General features: G+C 40.3%; 1 protein-coding gene across 3 annotated transcripts in view; it reads right to left on the bottom strand.

The window, feature by feature from the left end:
• The window catches only part of Adgb (androglobin), a 112,346-nt gene that overhangs the window by 57,155 nt on the left and 33,036 nt on the right, over positions 1-22,155 (bottom strand). For all 3 annotated transcript variants that reach the window (XM_070010897.1, XM_070010896.1, XM_070010898.1), the window contains exons 10-14: positions 15,164-15,258; positions 9,901-10,075; positions 8,191-8,281; positions 2,285-2,414; positions 218-248 (exon numbers count right to left, since the gene is read on the bottom strand). In XM_070010897.1, coding sequence (XP_069866998.1) covers positions 218-248; positions 2,285-2,414; positions 8,191-8,281; positions 9,901-10,075; positions 15,164-15,258 — 522 coding nt within the window. The remainder of the gene's footprint in view (positions 1-217; positions 249-2,284; positions 2,415-8,190; positions 8,282-9,900; positions 10,076-15,163; positions 15,259-22,155) is intronic.

Genomic DNA, 22,155 nt, shown 5'->3' on the forward strand with positions numbered 1-22,155 from the left:
TCAGGGACTTTATCCCAACTTAAAAATAAAGAGTTACTTTTATTTTTAGTTTGAATTTTACGTGTTATTATTTTTTTTTATCATTTTCTAGCCCAGAAACCTAATGAACACAGGGAGGCTATTGAGAAGGAACTTCTGAAAGCTGCCTAGAAGTAGACACCCCAGCCATACTGTCCGCTGAGTTTGGAGGGGAGATGGGAGAAGATCCTAAATTTACCTTTTACAGATAGGCCTTGTATAATAGTAGCCTGTAAAATAAAATGAAAGGAATGCATTAAGAAAACAAAACATTTTAAATTCAACAATGTAGTCCAGCTAGCTAAACAACCAGTTTTTAAGATGTTTATAAACATAAAGCAGATTTCTGGAAAAATCTTACTTATGAAACCAGTAACACATTTTCAACCTTGAAATTCCAAAATTCTGACTTTACGTAATTAGCTGAAGGGTTACGTTTTTGATATTAAAATACAGACTATATGAATTTATTAAATCATCAAATGTCATAATTAACACAGTAATATCCTTAAATACAGAAAAAGACCAATTTGGGATTAATATTGTTAATTAAGGAAGAGAAACTTGAAAGGTTCTTGAAAAAATTGTAACGGGATTTATATTGAATTGATGTGCAAGCTCTCTTTTCTCTAGAACACAATTAAAATAGGTGTACAAGATTAAATGGTATAAGTTCATCTGGATTCTTTATGGGTGACATCAGCAGTAAAATTTTGGATAATGGAGAGTGATTCGATAGGAGGGTTAAGATCACTAAGTGGTAGCTTGGAGCAAGCCTGTGCCAGAGTCATGTCTAACCTAGTGTCTAGTCGGGCCCACAGAAAGATTTCAAAAGTATCTGTTACCATCGATGCTTAAAACAAATGCACCTGTAACTGGAATTCAGTATTTTCTTCAGTTATTAACATATCATTGTAGACAAATATAGATGTTGGTTGTGCTGGGCCTGAAGCTTGCTCGGCAGATGCTCTACCACTTGGACTACACCTCTAGTCCCCCACTTTGCCACAGTTATTTCTGAGGTATGGTTTTGCTTTAGGCCTGGGCTGTACTGAGCTGTGCCTCTCTAAGTCACCAGGATGACAGGAACACACCACTGCACCTAGTCCCTGTGGCTGAGATGACAGGCAAACATCGCCCTGCCCAGTCAGTTTTGGGGATAGTTCACATCTTCCAATTTCTGCCTGCCAAGTAGCTGGGGTCACAAGCTTGAACCACTGTGCTCAGGTCACACTATTACTAACACTCTATCCACAAACAAAATGACCATGTTCAGTATTATACCGAAGGTGTTGCAGATACCAAAGAACCTGTATACTGGTTACTATTGTGAAGGTATGGCAGTTCTTGATTATTATTTTTCACGTGGTCCTATCTCTTGCATATTCTAGCGGCCAGCCTCGGCAGCTAAGCTTTGTGGTCATTTGCTTGCCAGACAGGGCAGTTGTGTGTTCTCGGGATGGCAATGCACACACCTATCTGGCTTTCTAACTGTGCTTATCACTCACTCACAGTTAATAAATACAGACAGAGAGGAGTTGATTTCATTCAGGAATATTCAGGCCTCATATAAATACTAAAGGGAGTCACTGCACATGCAACATTATCTATCCTGTACATATGTGTGGAGGAGACATTTAGGAATTGAGGACTAGGGATGTAACAGTGATAGAATGTTTGCCTATCATATGTGAGGCTCCAGGTTCAATCACTGGTACTGCAAAATAAATGAGTAAATAAATAAAATATGCTACCATTGATCGCAGTAATGTAACCATTAATAATAATAATAAATCAATTTACAGAAATGATAACATTGCTAAAAATGAATATCTAAAGACAGTGGAATGAATGAACTGAGACACAATTTATACACAAGTTTCACAAATATTACATTAAGTGACAGAAGTCAAAAATACAAAAAGAGACATTTAACATCATACAGTAACTGAGTAACTAAATTAAGTAACTAAATAATTAAGTTAATGTTTTATGAGTATCTTAAGTATGTATGCATTTCTCAAAATTAGAAAAACATGTAATTGGATTAGTAGCAATGTTAGATCAGTAGCAGATAAGACAATGACCCACAAGAGACACAAAGCACTTTTATAGCAGTTGAATAGTTCATTTTTGAACTTGACGTACCTATGTATGCTTTCTAAAAGCATTATCTATCCTGCTTATGCGCACGTGATATGTACTTTTCTACACATATTTCACAACTTGAGGGAAAAAATCCTAAAATTAAAGGTTGGGCCAATACCTGAGATGGAGCTATTATTACTTGATCTAATTCTGCTTGAGTTAAGCTTGCATTTTCCTCATTTTCTGAGACGGAAGGTAAACCGGATCCTCGAGGTATGCCTTTCCTAATAACAGATCGCACATAATGCCTAACAGAGGAAAAACCACAAGACTTTGGTTATTGTAAACCCTTCTTTCATGTTACCAATAACAGTAGTTTTTGTCAGCGAAAGTTCTATTTTATTCATTTTGTCATTCTCACATTTTTACAAAGAGTAATTTTTGAACTTAATGTGAGGACACTGAACTGTGATATATACACACATATTGCTACAGTCAATGTATTGGAGTAAAGATTTTCTGGGAACACAGCATAATGCTATGGGAGTCATCAGGATGCTGATCGAAACCTAGGAATTTGATATTCAGCATTTGTTTAATTAATTATCAGTCTATTAGTGAAATAGGGCTCAGGGTCAGAAGGTTAATTCTAAGCCTTAGCACTTAAGTTTGTAACTGTGAAATTCATACTGCCATCTCAAGTGCTTAATACTTCCTTTCAATTTCTTGCTGATATGATCACAGCTCTCCATTTCCATAGCTAGAGTGTATGGGTACCATAAAAATATTTGAATTACTGTATTTTAGATAAGTGTGTTCCCAAGACAGAATTAAATTCTAAGCCTATATACTTCATGACTAAATGTCTCTGTTTGCATTAAACTACCACTAGAGGGTAGCACACACATATTGATGAACCTCCAGGCTCCAGGACTGTCAACAAATGGGCAGGCCTGGCTTGTTGCTACAGTGACAGCATTCTGATGAAAATAGCATGCATGTTACAGCAGTCATTTCCAAAGGCTGCCTAGGAAAGAGCTTTCTTTCATGTTGACCTGAGATCTCTGACTGCACAGCAAGGCAGGACCAGGGACATGACTTTCACAAGGTGAAATGCCTTTCACATAATTTTGCAGCATGAATATTCAGATAAATTCATAACAGACTCCAGCAGGGAAGAGATAAGTTGAACCTCAACAAGTGATGAAGTTACCTGTTTCTAGACATTAGGAATTCATCCACCTTAATCAAGTAATAAAGCTGAAGGAAGCTAGTAGACAATCAGGTAAGGGTAACTCAGGGAATTAAGGCTCTGAAATAAACCCATTTGTGGACTCAATAGACACAGCATCTTCAAGTCTACATATGACCATATAAAGTGTAGAATATTTATCTTGGTAGTCTGAAGCTGTAATTTTTTTATAATGCATATAATCTCTATTTAATATGCAAAGTTCATCAGGCAAAAGATTTAAGAAATACTTGGATGGAAAAGTCATCAGTGTAGTAGATATGATGCTTAATTTTAGTGAAAACTTGAATGAATCAAGGTATAGCTAGCTAACCAATGAGGCTTTATTTCTGGGTGTGTCTGGGAAAGGGCTTCTGGGGGAGGTTGGCATGTAAGTTCAGGGGAGGGGGGGAGGAATTAGTGAGAAAAAATCTGTCCTCAATGTGGGCAGGGTATTGTAGCAGCTGTGGGTTAGAAGATCAGAAGAGAGTAGTAGGTGCTGTTCTCTGTGCTGCTCTCTGTGACATCAGATTTCCAGATGCTTTGCTCTTTGGAACCTATAGAACTTGCATGGAAGATCTTCAGGTTCCCAGGCCTTCTACTTCAGAGGAAGAGCTAGACCGCCAGCTTCGGTGGTGGCCAGGCCTTCAGAGCTGAGTTCTCTACCTTGCAGATAGATGGTCTATCATGGAACTTCCTTGCTTCCACAATCAAGCAAGCCAATTCCTCTTGTCTATCGACAGACATCCATCTATCTATCCATCTCCCCTTCTTTCATCCAATCATCCATCTATCCATCAATCCACCCACTCATCCATTTTTATTTACCTATTTATCTACTCATCCCTAGCTATCAATCTATCTATCTATCTGTCAGTCTGTCTGTCTTTCTATCTCTCCATCTATCAATCCATCATATTCGTTCTTTTCCCTGGAGAATACTAGATAAAATGGTGTTATAACTTTAAACATTATACTAATTAGAATAATCATTAAATGTTAATACTTTTTATTTTTGAAAATATTTGCTGTGTACCATAGGCCAGTTGTGTCCCTGTAAAATTCATCTGTTAAATCCTAATTTTCTACGTATTTGGAAGGCAGTCTTTGTGAGGTCATGAGAAAGAGCATGAGAGAGAGAGAGACAGATAGAAAGTCAGACAGAGACAGAGAGTCTTCATGGATGGAAGCAGTGCTCTGACTAAAGAGATCATAGAGCATTCCAGGGTACCGAGAAAAAAGTGGTCATTGTCCTGTGACACAGGATGAGGCCAGGTCCTATCAGCTGTCCTGGGCTCTGGACCTTGGACTTCTTAACCTCTAGGACTATAAGAAATAAATTGTTCTTGCTTATAAGCCTCCAGCCTATGTCTGTTAGAGCAGAATAAACAGACTAAAATAGTATATGTGGTATTATATATGAAAGAATTTAGCATGGTACATAATCTTAAAACTTTCAATGTACAGCTTAAAATTTAATTTTTATTAGATAATCATGTTAAAAAGACACATGAAAATTTTAGTTCGTGTTTAGGATAAATGACTTTCTGTAAGTACATAGGCTTGATTATTTGGCTATTTTGTGATAGTTTAAATATTTGGCAAGTTTTATTGCTACAGTGTTTGGCTTTTGAAGTAAAGGGAAAACAAAACACAGTGAAGTTGTAACTATAATTTTAAATGGTTAACTTACTTTAACTCTTCATAGAAATTAACATTTCTTATGAATCAATATTTAGATTGAAACTAATGTTTGATTTATACTAAACTTTCAAATGTGTAGTAACAAAAATGTTTATATATTTATTGTTGCAGCACGGAGGTTTGAGCTCAAGGCTTTATGCTTGCTAGGCAAGTGCCCTACCACCTGAGCCTCAGCTTCAGCCCTTTTTGCTTCATTTATTTTTCAGTTAAGGTCTCAAGTTTTTGTCTAGTCTATCCATAGCTTGGGTTGCAGGCATGTGTCACCAAAGATAGAACTCTTATAAATGAAATTAATGCTACAGTAAAAGGGATGTCTTCTAAGGGATGGTCATGGTAGTTCATACTTGTAATTCTATATACTCAGGTAGTAGAGATGAAGAGGATCACAGCTGAAGGCCAGACAACACCAAAGGTTAACAAAATTCTATCTCAAAAAAATCAGGTGGGGGGCTGGGAAGGTGGCTCAGTGGTTGAGCGCTCGCCTTGCATGCCTGAGGTCCTGGGTTCGATTTCTCAGCACCACATAAGCAAAAAAAAAAAGCCGGAAGTGGCGCTGTGGCTCAAGTGGTAGAGCGCTAGCATTGAGCTGAAGAGCTGAGGGACAGTGCCCAGGCCCAGAGTTCAGGCCCCACGACTGGACCCAAAAAAAATCAGGTGGGCTGGAGCTGGTGGCTTATGCCTGTAATCCTAGTTACTCAGGAGGCTGAGATCTGAAGATTGAGATTCAAAGGCAGCCTGGGCAGAAGATAAGTCCTGAGACTTATCTCCAGTTAATCACAGAAAGAGCTGGAAGTGGTGCAGTGGCTCAAGTGGTAGAGTGCTAGCCTTGAGCAAAAAGAGCTCAGGACAGTACCCAGGCCCTGAATTCAAGCCTCAGGACTAACAAAAAATGAAAAAAAAAAATTAAAAATAAAATAAGGTGCACATGGCAGTATCTCTCTGGAACCCCAGGTATGTGAGAGGCTTAGGTGGGAAGACTGTGGTTCAAGGCAAGCCTGTGCAAAAAAGCTAGATTTTCTGAGAAAAACAATAGCAAGTTTAAAGGTATGGCTCAAGTGGTATAGCAGTTGCTCAACAAGGACAAGACTCCGAGTTAAAACTCTAGTGAATCAAGGACCCCATCAAAACAGCTCCCATTTGTGCTTTCCACTGTCTGAGTTCAGAGGCAGCAAGTGGACACCTTCAATGAGGAAATGGGGCCTTATCAAATCTTGGTATTCAGCTTCCTGGCCTCCAGAAGTATGAGGCAAATATTTATTGTTAACAAGTGACCTGCTGTTTTTGTTTTTGTTTGTTTGTTTGTTTGAGTCGTGGGGCTTGGATTCTGGGCCTGGCTGCTGTTCCTCTCAGCTCTTCAGCTCCAGGTTACTAGCACTCTACCACTTCAGCCACAGCGCCACTTCTGGTTTTCTGGAGGTTTATTGGAGACTATCCTGCCCACACTGGCTTTGAACCGTAATCATCAGCCTCCTGAGTAGCTAGGATTACAGGTGTGCGCCACGAGTGCCCAGCTGTATATGGCATTATACAATAATTTTGCAATAACAAAATGAGGCTGAGGAGAAGGGTTGCTACAACTACCTAAAAATGTTGGAACTGTTTTGGAGTTCAGTAATGTGTAGAGGCTAGAAGAGTTTTGAGGTCCCTGCTAAAAATGCCCCCATTACCGTGCACATATGTTTAAAGATGATTTTGGAGCGAGCCTAGCCAGGATGTAGAGAAAGTCCTAATTTTCTCAGGAAACAGTTGGGTGACTGTGGACAGTAGGAACAGGCTATAGGACTATGAGGGCAAAGCTATCCTGCTGATAAAGTTGCACAGAATGTTTTCTAGTGTTTTCTGGAAGGCCAAACTTATGAGAGAGGAAGTTAGATATTTGGCTGAAGAACTTTCTGAGCAAAGTGTTAAAGTTGGGGATTAGTTTCTCTTGGCTTCTTACAGTGAAATTCTAAGAGAGAAAATTACTGTATCACAGAATTGTTACTCAAACAGGAAGAAAAATTTTGAAAATATATGTTCATGTTGGAAAAAAATAAAGAAGCCTATCCACAGGCTTCTACACAGGAAGTGTGGACAAGAAGATAAGTGTAAGTCAGTTCTTTCTGCCAGAGAAGCTGGGATCTATCTGTTCATCAAGATAATGGAGAGATTAGTAAAATGCCCAAACTCAGCTTGGGACTTCTTGTTAAAGATAATGGAGGAACGATCCAAAGGTATTTGGGATCATTGCTGTCCTTCTTGTCCCATACCCAGAGTGTGAAGCCTTGGTAAATGAAGTGGAACCATTTCAAAGAAGCCCTTCCGCAACCCTCCTCCACCAGTACTGCTGTATTTCATGTATTGCTGGGCTCCTTGTCCCCAGGTGTGGCTCTGAAAGGCCATAGACCATGACTGGAGAAGAAGGTAAAAGAAAAGGCTTTGAGAATGTAGTCAGTAAGGTGGCAGCAACACAAAACAAATATGATGGAACAGGAGCGCACCAAGAGAAAAAGAACTAAGAAGCCAGGCTTCTTACACAAGTGTAATCCTAGCCCTTGAGAGGCAGAGGCAGGAGGATCTCAAATTTAAGGTGAACCAACACTACAGTGAGATCTGTCTACAGTCTCACTGAGTACAGACACAAACAGATCTCCAAGATCAGAGCCCTTATGACCACACTGAACCTTAGTCATTTTCCTAAAGGTGTGCTCTCTATATAAAGACACACAGGGTTAGGACTTCAACATACAAATCTGGATAGAAATCAAGCATGTAGCTGGGCGCCAGTGGCTCACGCCTGTAATCCTAGCTACTCAGCAGGTTGAGAGCTGAGGATCATGGTTCAAAGCCAGCCTGGACAGAAAAGTCCATGAGACTCTGATCTCCAATAAAACCACTAGAAAAAGAGGCGCTGTGGCTCAAGAGGTAGAGCACTCACCTTGAGCTGAAGAGCTCAGGGATAGAGGCAAGGCCCAGAGTTCAAGCCCCAGGACCAAAAAAAAAAAAAGAAGAAGAAGAAAAAGAAATCAGAAATCAAGCATGTCATCTACAGCACTCACACATACAATGACAAGTATTTATACATGTACATACACACATTATGTTTCAATTTTCTTCTTCAGTTCTTCATTAGAGAGGTGGATTTGTGAAAAAGGATGTTATCTACTTACGTTTCTGTCGGAATTGTAAATGGAGGCATCCTATAATTCAAAAATGGACTTGAAATCTCAAGAAACTGTTCAGGCTTCTTTATTACTGCTTCTGTGAAAATAGCAATTAGGAAGTGTGATATACAGGGGTTTTTTTAGCCTTTCAGACTTGTATGCAAAATTTAGCATTTAATGTAATGCTAATTAGATTGACAATTTGCCCAGCAAATGTTAGTAGAATGCACAAGGATATCTAAATCTTTATTGAGAGAGAACATAGTTTTTGCCAATGCTACATGTTTTTGTCTATACCTTCTCTGCTTCCCAAATGGTGACTGAAATGGATCTCAAGGGGGAATGTTAGTAATGCCTTACTGGATTATCACTTGGCATTTGCTGCTGTTGTCAAGTGCAGAAACAATTTCCTATAACATTGATTTACTTAAAAAATATATTCCCTGGGCTAGGAAGGTGGCTCAGTGGAAGACGCTTGCCTTGCATGCATGAGGCCCTGGGTTCGATTCCTCAGCACCACATAAACAAAAAGAAAAAAGCCGGAAGTGGCACTGTGGCTCAAGTGGTAGAGCGCTAGCCTTGAGCTGAAGAGCTGAGGGACAGTGCCTAGGCCCAGAGTTCAGGCCCCACGACTGGACCCAAAAAAGTGTGTGTGTGTGTGTGTGTGTGTGTATTCCCTTAGTTAACCTTTATACCACAGATGCTAAGAACGCAACAAAGAACTGTGAATATGTAGGTTGTTGGGGAAGGTCACGGTGAATCTGTGGACAATTCTAGTCTGAAGCTGGGCTAAAAGTAGGAAATTCTCAGTGGGAAAGAGACATAGGCAGATACTGTGGCCCCTAGACTGTGGTGGATACTGAAATTAGATGTGTAGGGGTATTATAAGAAAAAAAACAACTGGAGCTATCCCACATAGATTTTCTCAATCATTCTGCACTAAAATAATCCACCTACCCTCTTTTGTTAATTTTTCCTTTATATATTAAGCTCCACAGAGAAGAGAAGGACAACTGTATCACAAACCCTAGGATGGGACACTGTCATGAAATCTCATCAAAAGTCAGATTGTTCTCTCCTCATTTACAAAAAATGATTACTTACATAAACTAATAAAAATGTTAAAAAATAAATAAATTAGAACATACACATATGTTTCATAGTCTTTCTTTCATTGAGCCATTCCTTTATGCTTGAGTGTAGATCTGAAATATTAGTTCTGTTTAATGAAAATACAGCCAGCCCTTGCCCTGGGCCCATGGAACCTACTTATTTTTGAGGACAAGGGTCACTCACTAAATGGCCGTGCAAGTGCAACAGCATTAACAGGAGCCATTTAGGATCAGACTTCTATCCTTTCAGAAATTCTAATTACAAACGGATGATTTCTACATTATGTTCTCCATGATAGTCGGTGGTGATGTTCATGTAGTGATGTATTCATGTTTGGAAGTCATTCCAGTACCTTAATAAATTCAATTGAAGTTTCCGTGTTTTCTGCTGTCAGCCCTTCTAATAAGAGCAGTGCCATCACCTAAAGAATGATCTGATCCGTCCATTTAGACAGGATCAAACTATCTGACTTCTGAGATTACAGAATTAATCCTTAAACAACATAATTTGGACATAAGATTCAAGTAGGTTTTAGGTGTAATATTGGGTGGTTTAGCTGTCACTGCGGTCATTAGGACAATTTTCAGACAACACAATGCTTACCTTGAGCTTCATCTGTGACCACAGTTTCCTTCTGTTGCCGGACGAGTTTCCAGGGGGGTATGGGCGGTGGCTTAGGCGGTGCCACAAGGGGGCAGGAACGACTTCGGGTCACCAGCACAGGATGGCTGCAGATGTGGGAAAGTCCATATTCTCGAAGTTTCTCCGCAGAAGTTGCCTAGAATGTGGAAAGAGGCTCAAAATGATCTCTGCAGTTGCCTCTGGTATTGGAAACAACACTTTCATCAATAGAGAAATACTATTACCACTACTGTGGCAAAAAAATAAACAACTGCCCACATTGCTCTCTCTCCTAATGTAAGCTTGATAACCAGTTCCATTGCTTCCACTTTTAACTTTCCTGGGGCCTAGTGTCTTATTTGAACAGTGAGGGATTAGAACTAGGACATTTCATTCCTAAAAACAACTGGAAAAAAGCTTACCAATATCTGTGCTTGTCCAAAATGAAGTCATTTTTACATGTTAAAGCTTTAATATTGTGTTAATGATAATAATTAGTGTTAATTATATTAACATAATATATACTCTAGCACATTATTCTGGTGGATTTTTATTCATAGGAATGTGTTCCACTTAAGAGAATAGAAGAAAAAGGAAGAAGAGCAAAGGAGCAGGAGAAGGAGGAAATAAAAAGGATAACATTACAGCCCCAGGCTGATCTAAAACACAGATGTAACTGACTAAAGTGTAATAGTCATCCCCTTAGAATATTTATATATCAATCTAATTTCCCTTCAGCTCTTTCTATGTAGTCAAACGGTGATATCACTGTACCACCTAATCTTTAACTGCCACACAGTGGCATTAGAACGCATCGAATCTTAGCAATAAGGTGGTCAATACCTAAAATTCCTTAGTAGGGATAGGAGTCAATAGGTACTAGTCTAACCCATATGCAGTAATTTGATACACTTTGCCATAAAAAAGAAGAAAAATGTTTATTAGTTTTTTTCCCTTAAGAACAAAAGGCACTCTTTAAGAAATAGTGGAACTCCATTGTAGAGAGCTGCGAGAGGCCGCACCTGGAAGATGGTGCCGGCTTCCGCCCTCCGCCTTCCCGATGGCGGATGGCGAGTGCTCTCGTGGTAAACAACTCCTTATATGGCTAAGGCAAAGAATCTGGCTTGCTTCCGCGCACCTGAACCTACTGGTGGTTCCCACGTGGCGTATCAGGGTTGGCTACCCAGCGGGTACTTAAGGCTGTGGGGAATTCTCCCCGGGGTTGGGGTCACAAGATTATAAAAAAAGGTCCTGAATAAACGGCAGAGAGAAGAGTCCGGTGTCCTGTTTCCTTGCTGGTCGAGGCGGTAGCGACACGTGGCGGCCCGTACGGGGACTCAGCCATAACCCCAACGAGGACTCAGAACTCTCTGCGGTCAGGGTGGTGCACCGGTAAGTTCCCAGGTAAAAGGGGAATCCACGACAAAAGCGGGGGTAAGTCCCCAGGTAAAAGGGGAATCCGCCACAAGAGCGGGGAGTAAGTTCCCAGGTAAAAGGGGAATCCGCCACAAGAGCGGGGGGGGGGGGGGGGGGGGATTTTTGCTCTTCTCGGTAGATAAAGAGAGAGTGAGAACCCGGGGCTAGTCAATAGAGTAGCCAAAAGTGAAAGTAAAAGCTTGTTTACCAGCTTTAAATGTTTAAAACATGGGCGCTTCTTTTTCGCACCCAATTTTTTTGGCTCTCAATGAGCTACTGCACTCAAAAAAGTTAAAAATAAAAAAGAGTACTTTAGAGAGATTTTTGAATGAATGTGACACCGTTGCCCCATGGTTCGCTGTCTCTGGAAGCCTCACGGTGGCCTCTTGGGAGAAACTAGGGAGGGACCTAGATTTTGCCTCTGAACAAGGAACGCTTAAGAGCGGAGTGAGACCAATATGGAAACTGATAAGAGGCTGTCTCCAGGACCAGCGTTACAGTGAGGCGGTAGAGAATGGTCAGGCCGCCTTAGAAATGCTGCAGGAAGAAAGATCGGAAAGGGCAGACAGCGAAAAGGAGGAGAGCAGGGGGGGTCATGCCCTGATTTTGCCGAACTAGAGACCTCTGAGTCTACAGACTCAGAGGAATTACAATCAATCATAGAACAAATAGAAAAAACAAAGATAAGAAAGAGGAGGAAAGGGAAGGAGAGAGAGGACCCAGATAAAGACGAATGCACGCCCTCCGTGCACCGCCCCACACCTTCGGCCCCTCCGCTCTATGCGGAGGACCCTGGAAGTGGCAGCCCCGGCTGTTCTTTCAGCCCAGGCGTGTGGAAAGCGGTCAGAACCGAGTTACATCTAGCCTGTCCAATATTTCAGGATCCACAGGGACAGCGGTATCATGAACCCTTAGATTTTAAGGTGATAAAATCTTTAGCTGAGTCTGTGCGGACATACGGAATCACGGCCTCCTTTACTGTAGCCCAGGTGGAGGCCCTAAACAGACATTGCATGACACCCGGTGATTGGAGTGGGCTCGCACGAGCTTGTTTGAGCCCAGGTCAGTATTTAGATTGGAAGGCCTTTTTGATTGAATTTGCTAGTGAAGAGGCTGCGGCCAATCAGGCTGGGGGAAACCCAGCTTGGGACAGAGATATGCTGCTTGGACAGGGGAGATTCGCCAATCAGCAGATAGGCTACCCGGTCCAAGTTTATGAACAAATCAATAAAATTGGCATAAAGGCATGGAAGGCCTTACCAAATAAAGGCGAGGTGAGTGGCAATCTCACCAAAATCCTGCAGGGCTCTACGGAGCCGTTTTTGGACTTTGTTGCTCGTATGGTCGAGGCCGCTGGCAGAATTTTTGGTGACCCAGATGTAGCCATGCCATTAATTAAACACCTTGTTTACGAGCAGTGCACTAAGGAATGCAGAGCCGCCATAACCCCATATAAGAATAGGGGACTAGAAGCATGGATGAAAGTTTGCAGAGAGCTGGGCGGACCACTAACTAATGCTGGATTAGCTGCTGCTGTGGTGCAATTAACCCAGAAGAAAGGGGCTGGGAAGGTGGCTCAGTGGTAGAGCACTTGCCTTGCATGCCTGAGGCCCTGGGTTCAATTCCTCAGCACCACATAAGCAAAATGAAAAAAGCCGGACGTGACGCTGTGACTCAAGTGGTAGAGTGCTGGCCTTGAGCTGAAGAGCTGAGGGACAGCGCCCAGGCCCAGAGTTCAGGCCCAGGAAAAAACCTATTCAAAAAATGCTGCAAATTTGTCTAAACAGTTATCTAGTTATCTTTTAGGTAATTGAACTGGGGAGTTCGACAGCCTGATGGAACAGTTCAGGGTTGCCATCGTCATGGTGAACTCGACCCGAGTGGATGCCGGATTGGCGGAGGGGTTATCTTCATGGATCTCCGCTGCTATGATTCATCTCAAGGAGGGGGCGGGTTTGGGAGCCCTGATAGGCCTCCTGGTGTTAGCCTCCTTGGTATGTCTGTGGTGCATTTGCCAAATTAGAGGTTCTCAGCGTCGCAATGCAGCCATGATTATCCAAGCCTTTACAGTCATTGGAGCAGGTCAGTCCCCCTAAGCGTGGCTTGCCACCCTAAAACAATGAACACAGATTGCAAAGCCAAAGTACTGCAGTCGAGAGGCATGAGTTTTGCCCTCGAGGAGAGCATGTTTGATTGCACACGGGTTCGATTCGCCTTTTCCCGTCCTTGTGAAAAACGAATCAATGGACAGGCTGAGTCATCCCTAGAGAAGGCGCCCTCTGGGAGAAGGCTTGTATGCAGTCCTTGCAATTGCACAACAGGGATCAGACCACTGTTCTCATCTGTGTTCTTTAAACAAAAAAGGGGGAACTGTAGAGAGCTGCGAGAGGCCGCACCTGGAAGATGGTGCCGGCTTCCGCCCTCCGCCTTCCCGATGGCGAGTGCTCTCGTAGTAAACAACTCCTTATATGGCTAAGGCAAAGAATCTGGCTTGCTTCCGCGCACCTGAACCTATTGGGGGTTCCCGTGGCGTATCAGGGTTGGCTACCCAGCGGGTACTTAAGGCTGTGGGGAATTCTCCCCGGGGTTGGGGTCACAAGATTATAAAAAAAGGTCCTGAATAAACGGCAGAGAGAAGAGTCCGGTGTCCTGTCTCCTTGCTGGTCGAGGCGGTAGCGACACTCCATAAACATTATTTACCAATTGAAATACTATATTGACCAAAATGAACATCTTGGGAAAAAGCTAATAATATGTTGTTAAAAAAAAAGATGATTTATAATTGGAGCCCAAAATATAATTCTATTCTTTAAAAAGCATGTACAAAAAAAGCATATACACCTATGACACAGAATATGTAAATAAAGATTAAAGGATCCATCTCCAAATGCCAACAGTGGCCTATGCCTAGGTATTTATACTTTGCATATTTATTTGCATATTCATTCCCTTTTGCCTTTAGCTACATTTGCTAAATTTCCCATAAGCTGATAAATTTAGAGGAACATAGGAAGTCGTGTTTGTGTGATTTTTATGATAAGATAAATTCTGCTGTGGTTATCATGCCTAAGAAAAATATGCAAATTTACATAGCTGGATTTGGTGGCTTATACCTATAACCCTAGATACTAAAGAGGTTAAGATCTGTGGTCTTGGTTCAAAGCCAACCTGAGCAAGAAAGAACATGAGACTTTTGTGTCCAAATAACCAGCAAAAAGCCAGAATGGTAGAGTGCCAGTCTTAAGAAAAAAATCTAAGGTCTGGGGTAAAGACCCAGTACTGGCATGCACACACAGGGCAAATACATGTGTACTATAAACAGTTCAATATGTTTCAATAAAAACTTTAAAGAGGGGCTGGGAAGGTGGCTCAGTGGTAGAGTGCATGCATAAGACCCTGGGTTCGATTCCTCAGCACCACATAAGCAGAAAAAGCCAGAAGTGAAGCTGCGGCTCCAATGGTAGAGTGCTAGCCTTGAGCTGAAGAGCTGAGGGACAGCACACAGGCCCAGAGTTCAAGTCCCATGACCGACAAAAAAAATTTAAAGAAGAGATATGTGTGATCTATTTATGGGAAGCTGTTAATTATGCAGGAATGATTTGATTTTTATGAGTTTCAGTGAAATAGAAAAAAAGTCTGTACCTATCATTTTGTATATAATAGAAAACTCTTCAGAAAGGAAAACTGAACATATGTAGACTTGTGCTTTTCTGTTGCAAGTACTGTGATTATCTAAGCTAATTTGGATGTACTGTAGATCAAGTAATCCTACTCCCATCCTGCACATATACATACAAGTTAAATGATATTCTTTATCTTGAATACTTGCCATCTTCTCTAATGTAAAGATCTTGTTTTCAAACAAATAGAGAGGTGTAAAGGTAGCGTAGACAACCATGTAGGGGGTCTGTGCTGCAGAAGAACCTGGAAAACAAGCACATGCAAACTCCAATCAAAATGATTCTACACAGACACCTTCTGTGTTCTCACATGGCCTCTGTATTGTGTTGGGAGAAATGGGAGGGAGTGATGGGAGAGATCAATAGGAAGAAGAAGCAGGAGGAGGAGGGAGGCAGGAGAGAGAGCAGAAGAAAGGGGGAAGAGGGAGAAGCAGGACAGAAGGGGAGAGAGACAAGAATCTAGTATGTTTTTAGAAGAATTAGGATCCCACCCATATGACTTTAATCTTAACTACCTCTCTAAAGGAATTATATACAAATATAGCCATAATGGAGGTTAGGACTTCAACATTTTACCCCCTGCCCTAAATTCATGTCCTTTTCACAAGCACTCATCCTGTCCCAACAGTACCAGCCAGGACTGTTCCATTCCATTCCACTGAATATCACTTAAGACACGAGAACGAATTAAGGTAAAACTCATCCTGAGGCAAATTCTTCTCTTGCAATTCTTCCACAGCTAAGACCTGTGATACCAGACAAATTATGAGCTTCCAAGTCACAGTGCTGAGACAAGCATTGGGTAGACATTGGGGAAGGGTGATGGGTCCCAAGAATATCAAGATTCCTTGCCATACAATTCCATTCAATCTTAAGGCTAGATTATCTGTCTTCTGGCTCCACTGTTCCCTTATAGTCTCGTGCATAGTCCTATCTCTTTGACTAAGGGCAGAATTCTTGCCTGGCAACTTTTCACAGATGGCTTCACCCACAGAAACCATGGCTCTGAGACCTACCTGAAGCAAGGTTATATGTCACTCTACCCTCTAAAATGAAGGTGGAAGCAGCTTTGTTCCTTGGGAATGTAGTAACCCTTTGGTTAGAAGGATAATGCATGCTCATGTTCAAAGCCATGGTCCTATGGTTTTGTCTGGTAGAATTCTAGAAGTTCAGTAGTGTTCCTTCATTACATTCTGTTTTCTCTGTCCCCAAACTGGCAGTGCCTCTGAGGGTATAATGGATTTCTATTCCTATTCTTTACTGACATGGCTGACTGATTCCCTGGGTAATCTCCTTACGGAGTAACTTCCAATACACACATTTGTACAAGTTTTCTCATTTTTCACAATAAGGTTAGACTGAGAATTTTTTAAATCTTCAAGTTCTTGTTCCTTTTTATTACTGTGATTTCTTCAAATTATCTTTTCTCTCATCCTTTACTGTACATGCTAAGGAGAAGCTAATTTTACTTAATCCCACACCCCTATTGGGTATATATTCAAAGGGACATACAACAATATACATGAAAACTACCTGCACACATTTATCACAATACCACTCATAGTAGCCAAACAGTAGACTCCACTGAGATGATCAACATCACACGAATGGGTAAAGGAGATATGGTACATATATACCACAGACTATTACAGACACAAAGAAAAATGAAACCATATGATTTTCAGGAAAATGGATGGAATTGGAGAACATTATGTTGAGTGATGTAACTCAAGCTTAAAAGGCCAAATACCTTACATTTTCATGCATTTGGGTACATAGTGAGACTCTGTCTCAAGAAACAAACAAAAGCAATGCCCAATTCATAACTGTGACATAAACTGTGTTGCTGGAAGGAAAGACACTGCTTTGTATTCCAAGAAAATAATATATTTCACATGCGGTTGCAATATTTAGTGTTAACATGTTACAAACCTCATTGTTTTCTAGCACTGGTGTCTCACATCTGTAATCCTTGCTACTCAGAAGGCTGAGATTTGCAGGATCCCAGATTGAAGAAGGCCAGGGCGAAAAGAAAAGTTTGTTAGACTCCATCTCCAGAAGAGCCAGATAAAAGCAAGGTGGAAGGTGTGTCCTAAGTAGTGGGACATCAGGCAAGCAAGCAGGTTGAGCAAGCTCAAACCCTGGTACCAGCAAAACAAATGAGCAAACAAACCCCCAAAGATCAATTTTAAGAGTAAATTTTAAAATATTTAAGTGGAATACCCTGGACACAGAAGAACCAGAATAGGAGCTGGTTACAGGCTCTGGCACCACAGTATTTGTGCTATCAGTTTACTGTCAACCTATAAGATCTGGGTAGTAATTTTTAAGCTAAGTTTATACAGGATTTGAGATGGGGTCTTGCCAGGGTAACCCAGGCTGGCATAAACTTAAGAGTCTTGCCTCAACCTCCCAAATTCGAGGTTTACATGTATGAGCCATCACTCCTGGTTCGGGTTCTATACGTTTTTGAAGTGGGGCTCTGGGATGCCAAAACTCCCTGAAATGTCATGTATAACACTGCACAGGGAAGAGAAGGGGAGGGGAGAAGGGTAGAACAGGAGAGGAAGAGCCACACTCCCCCTTTCATTCATTCTTGCAATAACGGCATTAATCCATTTACCCTGCCCACATGGCTTATTCACTGCTCCACTTCCAAACAATGTTTTATTGGGATCAAATTTCTAATCTATGTGCTCTGGAGGATACTTTTAAAACATAATATTAACTATTTGGGAAAAGAAAGTTCATAATCTTCATAAATTCTCAAGATTCTGTTATCCATAAAAGATATTTGTAGAGTCTTTGTAGTTCATATTTGCTCCATTGTCCCTCTGTAAGTATACTATCTGATTCTGTCAAATATAATACTATATTGCTTTCTGGCTTTTAATAGCAGTGAAGCAAAATGATTTCAAAATATATCAAAGGCAAATATTTGAATCCTTCAGCTCTATACTGTCTTTTAGGAACATGAAACAAATCATGGAATTTTTATCTTTCCAGATGCTGAAGTAGCCATTTATTGACCTGTGTAAATATAATCAAGTCTAATAAATAATGAAATGGGATAGACTTTTTTTCCTAAAGAATATTTCAGAAACTCTGCCATAAAATATGCACAAATATTTAAAATGACTTTTATCATTGATTCCTTTTTTGTTAAATGTCATAATAAATGACAATTCCAGCCTGAAACATTGACTCACAGTGAGATAAACTCCACAGTACTACCGAACTCCTACACATCCCTAAGAGGTACTTGTTAGAAGTCATAAATTTCACTCAGGTATCGACATTAAGTTAATTTCTTTTTGGCGGGGGGGCGGGGTCTGGTCATGGGGCCTGAACTCTTGGCCTGGGCACTGTCCCTCAGCTCTTCAGCTCAAGGCTAGCGCTCTACCACTTGAGCCACAGCGCTACTTCCAGTTTTTTTCCTTTTTGCTTATGTGGTGCTGAGGAATCGAACCCACGGCCTCAGGTATGCAAGGCAAGCACTCTACTACTGAGCCACCTTCCCAGCCCTAAATGAATTTCTTTTTTTTGTTGTTGTTGTTGGTTATGGGGTTTGAACTCTGGGCCTGGACGCTGTCCCTGCACTCTTCAGCTCAAGGCGAGTGCTCTACCACTTGAGCCACAGTGCCACTTCCGTTAATTTCTTATAATGGCTAACTTTTATGGAATATTTACTATTTGTTCAGCAGTGATCTAAGTATTCTCACTTATAAGCTATGAAATAAAGTAGTAGTAAGTAGCATCATTTTCAGATAAGCAAACTGAGTTACAGATAAGAAACAGGTTCAAGGTGTACATGTAAGAAGTGTAAGATATTAAGTATAAAAAGTACAAAATGATACCTGATCTTTTTCTAAATTCTGTTGTATGATCTCTTGTTCTCTGTGGCAACATCCAAACTACTCCTCAGTTAACTCCTATGGGAATGTACTGGTAAGTTACCCAGGATCATGATTTCCTAAGTCCTTTGAAACACTGGCAGGGGGCTAATCTATTGGTCTATAATCAGTCCAGATACAAGTATAACTTAGGTAATTCCCAAGGGTAATTTCCTTCTTTGCCTCTGGGGACGTCATATTCTCAACCGTCTCTCACATAAGACCCGGTCAAGTCCTTTAAGAACTTACTTAGCGTTCGACGTTAAAGGGGTTTAAAGTCTTATTACAAGTTATTTTTGTTTAGGAAGTAATCTTTTCAAGTCTATGTTTCTTATCTCCACAATTTCTCTCTTTGTTCATGTATTTTGGGAAAATAAACAATTATTGTCTAAGTTCATCTTTTATTAAAATGCCTTCCTAAGAGTAGATACTATACACTATCATTACCATTAGTAGTTATTCTAACACTTATATACAAATTCAGGCTGCCTTCTAAGGAGGTCTGGGTTTATCTAAGGGTTTCTCAGGTATAAGTAGATCTATGTTTCCTTGGGCTTCAAATAGCTATTTTTCCATTGTCCACTACTCTACTGTAGAATAAATACCACATTATCTCCAGTATATAACTAGTATTGTATATGACTGGTACTCAACATTTGGCTCACATATCATTAATTCTAGCTGCTACAATACTCTAAATTTCATATGATCTTTTTGTACACGATATTGGTTACCTTTGCTCATATGAAGTATGAAGTAGACAGCTGTGAGCCACAGGTTGATTTCTTTAAGTACCATCTTGGGCACTTTCTTTTCACCAACACAGGGCTAGCAAAAAGGAAACGGCTCAAGGGAGCATTTCATGGACCACCAAGAAGTGGTGTGCATTACTGCTGTCCATGTTCCAGAAGCTAGGATACAAGGACAGGTTGGGGAAATACAGAAATATGTTCTTAGGGAAGGAGAAATTATGACTAGGTAACAGGCTTTCTCATAGTCAGAAAAGATCCCATTGTTTATCCCACAGAATCCTAGTATAGATAGACTTCCTGATTTTTACTTCTTTGAAATGAAATTTTTAAATGTTAGCTGCCATGCTACTGAATTGATATGACTTTATTAAACAAATTCTGTTATGTTGTAGTCAATAAGCTTACAACAGAACTCAAATCTGTAATATCTCAGATAAATTCATTTTTCTCTAACATGAGAAGCGTCTGAGATATCTTTAGTTAGTAAGGGTTTTTAATTCACAATTTGTGCCCTTAAAGCTGTATTTCAAATTTGTTTAGAGAATAGTTTTCAGCGGGATTAAATGTTGGTGGTATCAACAGATAACAGAGCAGGGGTAAACCACAGCAGTGAGCAGTGTGAGCCTGAGCGCGGGAACTCCTGTGTTCATGGCTGAATTCACATTTCCTTGGGAGGTTTGTGCAAGAAATCACATCCAGTACCAAAGAGCTTCCCACTGTGCCAGACAAAGGTCTGAAGAGCAGCCTTCTGGCAGAGATTCATAATCACCAACTATCTGTGAGTATAGTTCCTATTCTTTCCTTTGAGAAATGGGAGTGTCCATTGCAGTTATTATGTCGATCTTCAACAATATCTCACAGATCCTACTGTGTAATATATTCCATATGGGTGTGGGTGTGTACAGTGCATCTCTCCCTATGGATGTGGTTATGTACCACTGTGTTGCCTAATTTTCCTTTAATGAGAGCTTACATTGCCATTATCATGTCTCTCTTCAATAGTCTCTTACAGATCCTCATCTGGAATGTGTTTCATATGCATGTAGCTGTGTACAGTGTATCTCTACCTGTGGGTGTGAGGGTATACAGTGCATGTTCTGGTCATTTTCCTGAGAAATGGGAGCTTATACTGCAGTCATCCTGTTCCACTTCCACACTCCATGAGAGGGTGGAAACATGTAGCTAAGTGTGTACACATGCATGGGATTCTGAGTTTTGGACTAGGTGCAATTATTAGACAGTAATTGGGTTGCGATTGCTAGTGAGTGGTAAATACATTACCTATGTGGAAACAAGCAATATGGACATCCAGTGTTCAGGAAAGTGAGCTGTAGCAGATGTTAACCATTGTTTAGGAAATGGTTTTTTCCCCCTCTGAAACACTCAACCAGATGATATTTCCAGACTTAGGTTACAGTGACGTGCAGCCACGGAAGCCAATTATAATCAATGCAAAGTGAGCAGAAGTCATACACAATACAGCTGATTTGCCCTTAAAAAAAATCTTACACTTGCATTCCCCCTCCTTTTTGGCCTTCTGCTGATACAAAGCTTTACAATTCACCTTGCTGAGAGTGTCAGATGGAAAGAACATGAGACAGAGACTCAAACACCAATAAGAACAGAATTCCTGGTGGTCAAAAACACTAGCTTTAGCTTTTATGTTACTGATAAAGAAATATGCATGCTGTTTGAGCAATTTGTAAATTACCCCATGAACACATTTATTTGAAAATGAAATGAAAAAAATGAAAAAAAAATTTTTAAGCTATTAAGCTTAAAAATATTTATATTAAGATATATTATAGACAACTAAATATACATACATGTATAAATATGCTCTGATATCTACAAGATTTCTGCTACTTTAAAACCTTCTGTATAGCATTTTAAAACTAAACATATTACTGTATTTAATGACAACTGGACAAATACCCTATGCTCAGAATATTAGTGAAATGGAAGTCTTTTATATTGAAATTTGCATGATTTCTCAGAGTAAACTATAACAAATAATATATGTATATTCAAATCAAATCAAATATAAATTATGTCTGCAAATACATAATCCTGTGACTGAGTCTTATATTTGCTAAGCAATCAGTCTACCACTTAGATCTCAGTCCTTTATGCTTGTTACTGGAATTACAGGTGGGTACCGCTACCAAGCTTATTAGTTCTTTTCTGTAAGAGGTTGAATTTATGATCATTAGGTAAAAGTGAAATCAAGTAGCTGATTGAAGGAAATGAATTTTAACAATATCTTTCAAATTCTACTTATATTTAACAATATAGGAGAAATAAGACCACACGGCCATATTATGTTAGATGGAACAATCCTGTTATAATAATTCCGGGCATGTTTAAGAATTAACAGAGGTTTCAGTAGTAAAACTACTTAGACTTACCCACACATATATTTTACTCAAACACAAACTCTTAAATCTCAAAAGAAACCCCATAGACATCATGATGTTAATGTACAGAGAAGAACCT

Source organism: Dipodomys merriami, unplaced genomic scaffold (genome assembly GCF_024711535.1).
Source record: "Dipodomys merriami isolate MVZ:Mamm:240054 unplaced genomic scaffold, mDipMer1.0.p SCAF_8, whole genome shotgun sequence".
In the NCBI taxonomy this organism is placed as follows: domain Eukaryota; kingdom Metazoa; phylum Chordata; class Mammalia; order Rodentia; family Heteromyidae; genus Dipodomys; species Dipodomys merriami.